This window comes from Capra hircus, chromosome 24, assembly GCF_001704415.2.
Source record: "Capra hircus breed San Clemente chromosome 24, ASM170441v1, whole genome shotgun sequence".
Taxonomy (NCBI): Eukaryota; Metazoa; Chordata; class Mammalia; order Artiodactyla; family Bovidae; genus Capra; species Capra hircus.
The window spans coordinates 40,239,103-40,252,637 of NC_030831.1; the positions used below are offsets into that span (position 1 = coordinate 40,239,103).

At 43.0% G+C, this 13,535-nt stretch overlaps 1 protein-coding gene across 5 annotated transcripts in view; it reads left to right on the forward strand.

Moving 5' to 3' along the window:
* Positions 1-13,535, forward strand: part of ARHGAP28 (Rho GTPase activating protein 28) — a 142,859-nt gene that overhangs the window by 83,809 nt on the left and 45,515 nt on the right. For 3 of the 5 annotated variants that reach the window (XM_018039589.1, XM_018039590.1, XM_018039593.1), the window contains exons 3-4: positions 1,470-1,687; positions 10,260-10,352. In XM_018039589.1, coding sequence (XP_017895078.1) covers positions 1,470-1,687; positions 10,260-10,352 — 311 coding nt within the window. The remainder of the gene's footprint in view (positions 1-1,469; positions 1,688-10,259; positions 10,353-13,535) is intronic. The other 2 variants (XM_018039591.1, XM_018039592.1) reach the window with 1 other exon arrangement.

Consider the following 13,535-nt stretch of genomic DNA (forward strand, 5'->3'; position numbering starts at 1 on the left):
AATACTTTCTCACCATCTGTGGCTTGCCTATTCATATTCTTAGTGGATTGTTTTTAATTTTTGTTTATTTATTTTTTATTGGTAGAAGCAATTTTATTTGTGCTTATACTTTGGTTTCTGTTAATATCATATAAATCTTTCACCTTTCGTTTTTCGAAAGTGCAAGTATTAATTGATTGGCTTTTGGCTGCCCTGGATCATCACTGCTGCGCATAGGCTTTCTCTAGTTTCCATAACTGGGGGCTCTTTTCTTGTTGCAGCAGCTTCTCTTGCGACAGAGCACAGGCCCTGGGGTGCGTGGGCTCAGTGGTTCTGGCCCCTGGGCCCTAGAGCACAGGCTCAGTAGCTGTGGTGCGTGGGCTTAGTTGCTCCACAGCTTGTGGGATCGTCCCAGATTAGGGATCAAACCTGTGTCCCCTGCATTGGCAGGTGGAATCTTAACCACTGGATCACCAGGAAAGTCCTTGTGGGATCTTGTAAATCGGTGTCTCTCTTTTATTCTCGCTCCTCTCTCATTTTTCCGTTGTTTGCTCCTTGTGCAAAAGTACAATTGGTTTTCGTAACCTGACCTTATATTTCAGTATCTTTCTAAATTCACTTACCAGTAGTTGTCTGCTACTAAATGTCTTAGGATTTTCTAAATAAACAGAGAGATTTTTGAGGAATAGAGACAGTTTTACTCTTTCCTTTCTGACTTCTATGTTGTTGTTTTTTATAATCTTGCCTTATCATACCAGTAAGGCCTCCATATAAGTTGAATGAAAGTAAGTAATGACAGGTTTATATCCTTGCTGTGATCCCGATTTTGCAGGGGAAGGGTTCGATCTTCACCACAAAAAATGGTTGTAACTGTTAAGTTTTTATAGATGTTCTTTATCAATGGCCTTCTATTCCCATTATATTAGTTTCAGGTATACAACATAATGATTAGATATTTGAATACATACACGGTTGTGAAACAGTCACCAAAGTAAATGTAGTTAATATCCATTATCACACATCGTTACAAAATTGTTTTTCTTGTGGTAAGAACTTTCAAGGTCCTACTCTCCTAACAATTTTCAAATACACAATAGAATGTTATTAAATATAGTCACCATGCTGTGCATCACATCCTCATGACTTACTTATTTTATAACTGGAAGTGTGTACCTTTTGACCACCTACCCTTCTTGCCCACCCCGACCCCTTGCCTCTGCTAAGCACACCGGTCTATTCTCCGTATTTATGCACTTGGGCTTTTTGCTTCATTTTGTTCTTAAACTCCACGTGTAATGAGATCATATGGTGTTTGGTGTTTGTCTTTCTCAGTCTCACTTACTTCACTTGGCATAATGTCCTCAGGGTCCAGGATGGTCTTATTAATATTGTTTACTGATATTTCTTACTCACTGATGTCTGCAGACTTACAGATATATTCGTCATCCAGTCATAGAATATTCTCACCTTTTGGCAACTTCATTTTACAGAAGGAGAACTTGAAGCAGAGTGGTTGCAAGATGTGGGTTTATCAACCCTGATCTCGGGTGATGAGGAGGAAGATGGCAAAGCCTTGCTCTCTACTTTGACTCGAACCCAGGCAGCTGCAGTGAAGAAGAGATACAATACTTACACACAAACCTTGAGAAAAAAGAACAAGCAATCTGTCAGGGATGTCAGAGACATCTTCGGAGCCAGCGAATCTCCTGTAAGTAATGGACAGGGCTCAAAAGGTATGATTAGGGGAGCAGAGGAGAATATGGGAAAAATATCAGGAAAGTTCATAGTCATCCTCTAGCTTTAAAAGAGAAAACTGAAGCAGACAGCACCATGCAAGATTTTATAAACTTAAGTGACTATTTCTTATTCCCCATGCAGCATGCTCCCTGCACACAAAATTTATTCCCTTCTTTTGAGGTTGGAGGATAACTTCTTTGGTAATGGAGCACGTCTTTGTGGATGGGTTCCAGGGAGCCTTTACTTAAATCTGAGTGCTAAGTGGAAGCTCTGTGGACAGGCAATGCACTCCTGAAAAAGTGGACCCAAGTCTCATGAGCACATCTGGGTGGTTTGCTTTAACTGGGGATGGGGATGAGAGAGTGGTTAGGGTACCCTTTATGTTCAAAGAAATTAAAATGGTAAAAAGTGAGATACAGCATTAATCAAGTCAGCTAGATAATGATTCAAAAAAAAATCAGGGCAGCCTCACATGTTTTCTGAGCCATGGCTGGTTGAAATTCCACGTCACCCTTGGCAGTTCCTGGGCCACAGTTTTACTTGCAAGGCTGTGAGTCACGTCCTCCTATTTCTGCGGTAGTTTCAGTGCTAGCTCTGATCTACTTCATTCATACAGATAATTATTGGATACGTCCTCTGTGCAATTCTTTTTTAAAAAGATATTTCTTTCTTATTAATTTTGGCTCTGTTGGGTCTGAGTCACAGCATGTAACTCTGAGTTGCAGTGCATGGCCTTTTTCTGTAGCTGAGGTGCAACAGGACTCAGTAGTTGTGGCTCATGGGCTTAATTGCCCCACAGTACATGCGATTTTAGTTTCCCACCCAGGGATCGAACCCACCTTCCCTGCTTTGGAAGGTGGATTCTTAACCCCTGGACTACCAGGGAAGTCCCTCTGTGGGCTTCCCTGGTGGCTCAGAGGTTAAAGCATCTGCCTCCAGTGTGGGAGACCCGGGTTCAGTCCTTGGGTTGGGAAGATCCCCTGGAGAAGGAAATGGCAACCCACTCCAGTATTCTTGCCTGGAGAATCCCATGGACGAAGGAGCCTGGTAGGCTAGAGTCCATGGTGTCGCAAAGAGTCGGAAATGACTGAGTGACTTCACTTTCTATGCAGATAGGATTCATGGACCTAATTCATATATAGGAAAAGGGGAACTTGATACTCTAGTGCAGGCAAAGAAAAAGTTGGCTAAGGGAACCTACGTCTGTCAGGAACTTTCTTGGCGTGAACGGAGTCATACTCTGGGTGTGACTGCTGCACACCCCACCCAGGGGCCCTGGGAGCCGGATTCCGTCCGTGCGGCGCTGAGTCTCTGTGGCCGAGCAAGAGCTTGAGAATCCATCCAGTGGCTCTTACTTTTTTTTAGTTAATCACTTTGATTTAGGTTTCTTTTCTGCTTAATTGTGATATCAATAATGACATAAATTAAAACTTCAAGGATATTGGGTCAGTTCAGTGCAGTTCAGTTCAGTCGCTTACTCATGTCTGATCTTTGCGACCCCATGAATCACAGCATGCCAGACCTCCCTGTCCTTCACCAACTCCCGGAGTTCACTCAAACTCATGTGCATCGAGTTGGCGATGCCATCCAGCCATCTCATCCTCTGTCGTCCACTTCTCCTCCTGCCCCCAATCCCTCCCAGCATCACAGTCTTTTCCAGTGAATCAACTCTTCACATGAGGTGGCCAAAGTATTGGAGTTTCAGCTTTAGCATCATTCCTTCCAAAGAACACCCAGGACTGATTTCCTTTAGAATGGACTGGTTGGATCTCCTTGCAGTCCAAGGGACTCTCAAGAGTCTTCTCCAACACCACAGTTCAAAAGCATCAATTTTCAGTGCTCAGCTTTCTTCACAGTCCAACTCTCACATGCATACATGACCACTGGAAAAACCATAGGCTTGACTAGATGGACCTTTGTTGGCAAAGTAATGTTTCTGCTTTTTAATATGCTGTCTAGGTTGGTCATACTTTCCGTCAAGAAGTAAGCGTTGTTTAATTTCATGGCTGCAATCACCATCTGCAGTGGTTTTGGAGCCCCAAAAATAAAGTCTGACACTGTTTCCACTGTTTCCCCATCTATTTCCCATGAAGTGATGGGACCAGATGCCATGATCTTCGTTTTCTGAATCTTGAGCTTTAAGCCAATTTTTTCCCTCTCCTCTTTCACTTTCATCAAGAGGCTTTTTAGTTCCTCTTCACTTTCTGCCATAAGGGTGGTATCATCTGCATATCTGAGGTTATTGATATTTCTCCTGGCAATCTTAATTCCAGCTTGTGCTTCTTCCAGCCCAGCATTTCTCATGATGTACTCTGCATAGAAATTAAATAAGCAGGGTGACAATATACAGCCTTGATGTACTCCTTTTCCTATTTGGAACCAGTCTGTTGTTCCATGTCCAGTTCTAACTGTTGCTTCCTGACCTGCATATAGGTTTCTCAAGAGGCAGGTCAGGTGGTCTGGTATTCCCATCTCTCTCAGAATTTTCCAGAGTTTATTGTGATCCACACAGTCAAAGGATTTGGCATAGTCAATAAAGCAGAAATAGATGTTTTTCTGGAACTCTCTTGCTTTTCGATGATCCAGTGGATGTTATCAATTTGATCTCTGGTTCCTCTGCCTTTTCTAAAACCAGCTTGAACATCAGGAAGTTCACAGTTCACGTATTGCTGAAGCCTGGCTTGGAGAATTTTGAGCATTACTTTACTAGTGTGTGAGATGAGTGCAGTTGTATGGTAGTTTGAGCATTCTTTGGCATTGCCTTTCTTTGGGATTTGAATGAAAACTCCAGTCCTCTGGTCACTGCTGAGTTTTCCAAATTTGCTGGCATATGGAGTGCCGCACTTTCACAGCATCATCTTTCAGGATTTGAAACAGCTCCACTGGAATTCCATCACCTCCACTAGCTTTGTTCATGGTGATGTTTTCTAAGGCCCACTTGACTTCAGTTTCCAAGATGTCTGGCTCTAGATGAGTGATCACACCATCGTGATTATCTGGGTCATGAAGATCTTTTTTGTACAGTTCTTCTGTGTATTCTTGCCACCTCTTCTTAATATCTTCTGTTTCTCTTAGGTCCATACCATTTCTGTCCTTTATTGTGCCCATCTTTGCATGAAATGTTCCCTTGGTATCTCTAATTTTCTTGAAGAGATCTCTAGTCTTTACAGTTTTGTTATTTTCCTTTATTTCTTTGCATTGATCTCTGAGGAAGACTTTCTTATCTCTTCTTGCTATTCTTTGGAACTCTGTATTCAGATGCTTATATCTTTCCTTTTCTCCTTTGCTTTTTGCTTCTCTTCTTTTCACAGCTATTTGTAAGGCCTCCCCAGACAGCCATTTTGCTTTTTTGCATTTCTTTTCCATGGGAATGGTCTTGATCCCTGTCTCCTGTACAATGTCATGAATCTCCAACCATAGTTCATCAGGCACTCTATCTATCAGATCTAGTCCCTTAAATCTATTTCTCACTTCCACTGTATAATCATAAGGGATTTGATTTAGGTCATACCTGAATGGTCCAATGGTTTTCCCTACTTCCTTCAGTTTAAGTCTGCATTTGGCAATAAGGAGTTCATGGTCTGAGCCATAAGTCAGCTCCCATTTTTGTTTTTGCTAAATGTATAGAGCTTCTCCATCTTTGGCTGCAAAGAATATAATCAGTGTGATTTCAGTGTTGACCATCTGGTGATGTCCATGTGTAGAGTCTTCTCTTGTGTTGTTGGAAGAGGGTGTTGCTATGACCAGTACGTTCTCTTGGCAAAACTCTGTTAGCCTTTGCCCTGCTTCATTCCATATTCCAAGGCCAAATTTGCCTGTTACTCCAGGTGCTTTTTGACTTCCTACTTTTGCATTCCAGTCCCCTATAATGAAAAGGACATCTTTTATGGGTGTTAGTTCTAAAAGGTCTTGTAGGTCTTCATAGAACCATTCAACTTCAGCTTCTTCAGCATTACTGGTTGGGGCATAGACTTGGATTACTGTGATATGGAATGGTTTGCCTTGAAAACTAACAGAGATCATTCTGTCGTTTTTGAGATTGCATCCAAGTACTGCATTTCGGGCTCTTTTGTTGACCATGATGGCTACTCCATTTCTTCTAAGGGATTCCTGTCTGTAGTAGTAGATATAATGGTCATCTGAGTTAGATTCACCCATTCCAGTCCATTTTAGTTCGCTGATTCCTAGAATGTCAATGTTCACTCTTGCCATCTCTTGTTTGACCACTTCCAATTTGCCTTGATTCATGGACCTGACATTCCAGGTTCCTATGCAATATCGCTCTTTACAGCATTGGACCTTGCTTCTATCACCAGTCACATCCACAACTGGGTATTGTTTTTGCTTTGGCTCCATCCCTTCATTCTTTCTGGAGTTATCTCTCCACTGATCTCCAGGAGCATATTGGGCACCCACCGAACCGGGGAGTTCCTCTTTCAGTACCCTATCATTTTACCTTTTCATACTGTTCATGGGGTTCTCAAAGCAAGAATACTGAAGTGGTTTGCCATTCCCTTCTCCAGAGGACCACATTCTGTCAGACCTCTCCACCATGACCCGCCCATCTTGGGTGGCCCCACATGGCATGGCTTAGTTTCATTGAGTTCCGTGTGTTTAGATTGACTAGTTTTCTCTGATTATGATTTCAGTGTATCTGCCCTCTGATGCCCTCTCGCAACACCTACCGTCTTACTTGGGTTTCTCTTACCTTGGACGTGGGGCATCTCTTCATGGCTGCTACAGCAAAGCTCAGCTGCTGCTGCTTACCTTAGATGAGGTCACCCCTCCTGACCTTGAACGTGGAGTAGCTTCTCTCGGCCCTCTGTGCAGCCACCACTCCTCGGGCATGGGGTTGCTCCTCTCGGCCACTGGCCTCGGGTGTGTGGTAGTTCCTCTTGGCCGCTCCTGTGCTGTCGCAGCCAGGCACTCTTGGCTGCCGCCCCTGACCTCGGACGTGGGGTACCTCCTCTCGGCCACCGTCCCTGACCTTGGGCGAGGGGTAGCTCCTCTTGGCCATGCTTCTGCGTGGTCCGTCACAGCCATCATGCTTTTGCGCGCTTATTGGGTAGCTGATGTAAATGAAAACAATTCTAATTTTAGTTACTTTAGGTTGTGTGTCAGTCAGGTCTTCTCTTAGATACATTAACCAGAGTGGGGTGTTGCCAGAGCAGCTCACGTCTACAGAGTTAAGCTTTGCCTGTGTGTTTACAACATCCCAGAAGAATCCTGGCCTTTAGACCTGTCTTTGTTGTTGTTGAGTCTCTCAGCCACGTCCAACTCTTTGCAACCCTATGGACTGCAGCACGCTAAGCTTCCCTGTTCTTCACTATCTCCTAGAGTTTGTTCCAACTTATGTCCATTGAGTTGGTGAGGCCATCCAACCATCTCATCTTCTGTCATCCCCTTTTGCTCCGGCCGTCAATCTTTTCCAGCATCAGGGTCTTTTCCAATGAGTTAGCTCTTCGCATCAGGCGGCCAAAGTATTGGAGCTTCAGCATCAGTCCTTCCAATGAATATTCAGGGTTGATTTCCTTTAGGATTGAATGGTTTGATCTCCTTGCTGTCCAAGGGAAACTCAAGAATCTTCTCCAGCACCACAGTTCGAAAGCATCAGTTCTTTGGCACTCAGCCTTCTTTATCCAACTCTTAGAACGGTCTAAAGTAGTGGAAATGACCCATTTCTATGCTCTCTAGTGTGATAGCCCCAGCCACATGTGGCATCAGTACTTGAAACGTAGCTAGTGTAAGTAAGGAATGAAAATTTTAACTGTTTAATCATAATTGATTTAAACCTAAATTGTCACATATGGCTTGTAGTCAGTATATTGATCACAGTTCTAGAATCTTCTGCCATGTTAGAGCAGAATGAGGGAAGGCATTCTGAGGTCTGTGCTGTTTGAACTTTCAGCCTGGTTGAAACCTGTGTCTTCCTGGAAGGTGAGATTGTCCTCAGCTGGAACTGGGTACAGGCAATGCCTATAACTTGAGGCCAGGCTCCATACACACAAGTCCTGGACTAGATGCCTATCAAAGGAAAGGTTTGCCCTTCAGGTTTAAATTCCCAGTGTCATTTTCCAGTTATCGCCCAGATCATCTTGAGCGAGTACTAAGAACTTGGCCTACACGCATTCTTTCCCCATTTCTGTTTCTGGCTACTTCAGACTAAGATTTTCATTTCCCCTTGCTGTTGTTGTTCAGTCGTGTCTGACTGTTTGTGACCCCATGGACTGCAGCACTCTAGGCTCCCCTGTCCTTCACCATCTCCCGGAGTTTGCTCCAATTCACATCCCTTGAGTTGGTTGTGGTATCTGACCATCTCATCCTCTGCTGCCCCCTTCTCCTTTTGCCTTCAGCCTTTCCCAGCATCAGGGTCTTTTCCAGTGAGTTGGCTGTTTGCATCAGGTGGCCAAAGTATTGGAGCTTCAGCATCAGTCCTTCCACTGAATATTCAAGGCTGATTTCCTTGAGGATTGACTGGTTTGATCTCCTTGCAGTCCATGGGACTCTCAAGAGTCTTCTGCAGCACCAGAGTTCAAAAGCACCAATTCCTCTTCCCTGGCAAACTGCAAAATATAGAAGTGTCTGTAGCTTCTCTTGAGTCCCCCAGGTACTCAAGAAAAATGCATAACTAGCCTCTCTAGGTTTCCTAAAACTTTGCACTGTAGCCACATAGAAACAGTGCTTCTCCTTTCTCTTAGACCCTGAAGGGAAGTATAATGTGGGCACTTTCCCACTGAGGCTTAAGTCTTATTAACAGTCTTATTTTTCTTATTTTTCCATAGCATGTAAGTACAGTAAACTGTTCAATATTTAACTCCAGCAAAGGCAGAGAGATGACCACATTCCTGGTGGGCCAGGGGAGTGGCCCGGGGCCTTCCTTCTGTGCACCTCCCTCTTCTCTCCACCCAGTCTTACTGCTGGAGGTCCAGCTCTAGAGACAGTGGGGAGTGAGGCAGGCCAAGTGGTCGCAGGTAGAAGATAGTCAGTCTGTCACCACGGGGACAGTTAAGTTGAAACCTGAATACATTTAGCTGCTGCCTGGTCTTCTCCTAAACAGCTGTTGTCTTCTGAATTAGGCGATGCCGTCCTGCTCATTACATTTGCATCCTGGAGATGCGCTTTTTCTTGATCAGCATTGACCTTCCACACGTTTTTCTCCTGTACTCTTTTTTCAGGCCCAAGTTTTTCTCTACCCTTATCAAACCATTCTTGCTTGCTTTTTATCTTCCAGGGACATCCAGCAATTTCTGTTCTGCTAATGGAAGTGTTTCGTGGTTTCTAGATCTACTCTTTTGAGAAAAGTATCTCTGACATGTTAAGTAATTTACAGGAGCAGGAGAATAGGTCATCTTGATCCAAGTTTCTGCTGTCAGTTTCTCCATAGTATGTGTTTCTTCCAAAAAATGTGGTCTTTTTCCTTATTATAAAAGTAATACACAGTCTATAATGGAAATTTAGAAAATATGGACAAGCAAGGAAAAATATGAGTATTTCTATGGGCCCAAATAAAATTTTGTGATTTAATTGACTAGTCAATAAATATAATTTTCAGTGAAATTCTATTCTAAAAGACTATTTAAGCCTTGTTTTAGTAGAACTCTTGTACACTAAATCACAGATACTAAGTCAGCCTTTGGGTACATAGTGCAATATCTCAAATCCATTTCATCATGAGCCCAAACAGAATTTTTCTAATATTCAGAAGCTGTGAATCAGATATTACCTCCAGTAATACATTTCACTGAGCAAAATAGTCAACCGAATCTATTTTCAATTTCATAACTGATAAACAATTAAAGGTGGGACTAACTCACAATTAACTGTATAAATATAGGCATACAGTCCTTTTTTAAAAAAAAAACATGATTATATCACACATATACGCTTGACTGCATGGTACAGAAAACCCAAGAGTTCTACAAGTACAAATGCGGAAACTGAAAGAAGGTGTTCCTTTGCTTTAGCATAGGTCCAGCTTCCTCCCGTCTTTGTATTGTGTCTTTCATGCATGGCCTTCATCCTTCTGCTCACCAAGGGGGCTGGGCCACTCCTGACAACCACATCCATGTTCCTGGCAGCTCCAGGTACTTGAACCTCCTGACTGTCTCTCTCTGACTTCAATTTCCCAGAAATCTTACTTGGTAGAATTCCAGTTACCTCTCATGGCCTGGAAACATTATATGATCACTCTTAGCTACAAGAGAGCCTGGGAAATTAATACTGTTTAGTTGTACACAAACATTCCTGAAAAAAAAATAAAAGACCCTATTAAGGAAGACAGGCAACTAGGTTTGGGGCAGGCAGTTAATTTACAGTGTCTTGCACAGAGACCAGTGTCTGTCACTGCACCTGGTGTGTGGTGAGGCCCCAGGACCGGCTGCCAAGTGGCCACATGCGGTGCTGGGTGCACAGGCAGTCGTATCTGTGGGTGTCTCACCAAGTCTGGATGAACGTGCACACTGTATGCATAATACGTGATTGAATGCATGGTGACCCCTGGGAGAGCATGCCTGAATAAAAATGCACTCTGTTTTTCTCAATAGCCAGATGAGTTTTGTTGTGTCCCAGCTCCTCTTCTGGATGTGAGCCCAGATGAAGGAAGGATGCCAATGGTCCCCTGCAGAAATGGTCAGCTGGTAAGACAAAGAGAGGGGTGCGAGCGCCTGGAGGTCAGGAGAAGTGGTTACTTCAAGGCAACCTGGAAAATTTTAAGGGGAAAAAAAAAAAAACTTATCTTGTAACAAGGAAGAAAAAAGCGTCTCAGACTCAGGAATGAATAATTAAATAGTTAAACCCGCAAAAAACGACGGGGCCTCCTTGTACCTACAGTGACAAAAACAACCACAGCTGCGGCTGCCAGGAGTCAGGACTGGGGGAGGCCGTCAGCTGAGCCATTGTTCTCTCTGCTGAGTGCACAGTGGAAAATTTTAGGCTACCTTCTTTGAATCCTTCAGAATTAATTTAATTCTCACCATAAGAAATATTTTGACATTTCAGTTATTTTCTAAATGTAAATCTGTCATGGGGACACGGCACTGCAGCCTCTGGAATGTGTCATAGTAAGTGGGAAAAACACAGAATCTTGAGCAGGAGGTAAATGGGCTTCACTAGAGCCCACCTCGCCCAGGTTAGTAGAGTTTCAGAGTGCTGATTGGCGTTCAGAACTGCCACTGAGGCTATTTTAGCAAAAGAGAAGACTCTCAAGCTGTGGTTTGTACCTCCTGGTGTGAGGCTGGATCCTCTTACTGAGCACGCCCTTCACCCTGAGAAGGACATGGGTTATTGACATCTGTCTCCACATGGCCTCCTGGCAGCAAAAATCTGCAGGGAGAGACTTGCTTCTCTCATGCTTCTATGTTTCCTTCTCCTTAGCCCTTTATTTTCCTTCCCAGCAGAGGGAGAGGGGTTCTGTGTTGGTCGAGGAGTGCCCCGTGTGCCATTCTTGATCTGATGAAGACGATGGTGACAATGATGTTTAGCTTCTCCGCAGTTTCCTTTGCCCTTACGTGTGTCTCATGAGGGGCACTCTGTCCGCACTTTACAGACCAGCCCCTTGTCCCTTGCAGATTATCTCCATTTTCCCTTTTCTTCTTTTCATTTCTTGCATTAAATTCACAAAGCTTTTAAATTGTCTCTTACATTTCCCGTGTCTTTTTGCCCATTTGTTCTGTATGCTAGCAGATTTTGTCCACATCATCCTGTGGAAACCTATTTCTAATTTTTGTCAAGAGTGGTTATAATTGGGTCCCTGTTGATTTTTAAATTCAGCAGTCATCCTGTTAATTCATAAGAACTCCTGCTTTTTGCACTGATTTACCCTTCCTTGTTATAGGTAGTCCTGATTGATTGATGATTGCAATAGTCTCTCAAATCTCTCTGAAACTGTTACATCATCATAAGCCTTTTCCTCTTCCCTCAATTATCTCTTTCTCCCAGAATGTTTATCATTATCTGTATACTTCTTTTTTTCCCAAAATGTTGATTTTTCTCCATGGCTAACTTTTTTATAGTGTTGATTTTTCTCCAGTGACTGATGATACTTGGCGATTGGCTGGATTGCCTAGTTAGTGACTTTTAGGACATGTCTTTGCTGTATAGCTTTCTCTGCCATTATATAGATATTTTCCCACAGAGCTCTTTATTGACCAAGAGGGCTGACTTTGGGTCCTTTGTAAGTCAGTAAGGTGTGTGAACAGTCTGTGAAGGGACGTTATTTTAACAGCATACATGGATGAGTCTGTGCACATGTGTATGTGTAGACATGTACACATACACAGATAATTGAGTGCACACACCTTCAGTGCCAAAGGGAAAGTAACAGATGACATCATTCCCAGCTAAAATTCATATTGCCCTTTTACTTTCCCACCCATACCTTTCATGAAGGTCCGGAGTGACCTGATATTGAGGTCTGTCATGGTCCCAACGCTCGGCCTCTTTCTTAGGCAGGTGGTTCACTTCCTCCAGAAGGCTTTCCTTGGGTTTATGCCTGGCTTCTGCCTGCTGCTCAGTATAAAGGGGGCTGTCGGGAGGTCTTTGGCCCCTTCACTGAGGAAACCCCTCACAGTGAATTTTCCTAGCTGTCACCCTGGAGCCTCTTGTCCCGTGTAATTATCAGTCTAAGTTTGGTTGTTCATTTGTCTGTTTTTTGTGGATTTGCCCTTTGCTTGCCAGCAGTGTTGTCTTATGCTCTTCTTAGGCTGAGAATTTCTCTATGATTAGGAAGCAAATTGTTTTTTACTTTCCAGAAATTTCTAACAATTGTTCATCTGTTAGGAGAATACTTTGTTGGTTTTCAGTGCCCTTTGGAGCTGTACCTATAAAAATATGCCCTTTCTCTATTGGGAGTGGTTCACTCTGTTCTCCATCCTGACCTAAGTTTTCTTGTACTGCGTTTTAGCATTGTTTCCACTTCCAAAGAGACGTGTATTCTTCACGTGAATAGCATACATACACACTGGGGGAAAGTTAGAAAATACAGAAAAAGAAGTTTCTAAGGTCTCATGTGAAAGTTTATGTCATTAATACACAGCGTGTTTAATTTTGCAAAGCATTGTTTTAATCATGGATAGGATATTTGCATCTTATTTTGGGAGATTTGCCGTTATATCACAAATACTGCTAAAAAAATCTTAGAGCATATACACAAGGCCTACAGAGCAGTGCATTACAGTCGGAATAGTCTCAAATACATTTGCTGCATAGTTGCATAGTGAAAAATCAGAGCCTTTCCAAATCTCAGAGAATGGGAATGAAATATTTGGCTCAGTCATGTGTGTTTGTGAGATAATCGGTCTAATGTTTTTCCAGTTTCATAATCGAAAGAGCACTGAATGCTCTTGCTTTTGATTTGTAAATCATTCCAAAATATACTCATAAAGTCTGACTTTAAAGTAGCGTAGTTTTATCAGTAAGCTTCCTGACTTAGACAATTAGAGGTTTGTTTTCCTTACAAAATAAGGACTCTGAGGCTGGTATGACTAATACCTCTCTCATGGACCTAGCAACTTTTTAATCTTTCCATTGTGCTCCATGTAGCATGCAGGCTAATATTTAGTGCTGAGGGATGTCTGGGCATCACATGTGTCATGTCCACGTCCTGGAAGAAGTATCAGTCAGCTTGATTCTGTCCACGTCGGCAAGAGAACACTAGCCTTCCCAGCTGTTCTCTCTAGTAGCATTCTAACCAAAATCGCACTGGACCGAACCATCACAGGATCACACTTGGTCCTCGTAGACAGACACACAGCATCCTACAGCAAGGTCGTGATATTCGTATGTTAGAGGAGAAAAGAAAAGCAAGTTTTGGCAGGCAGATA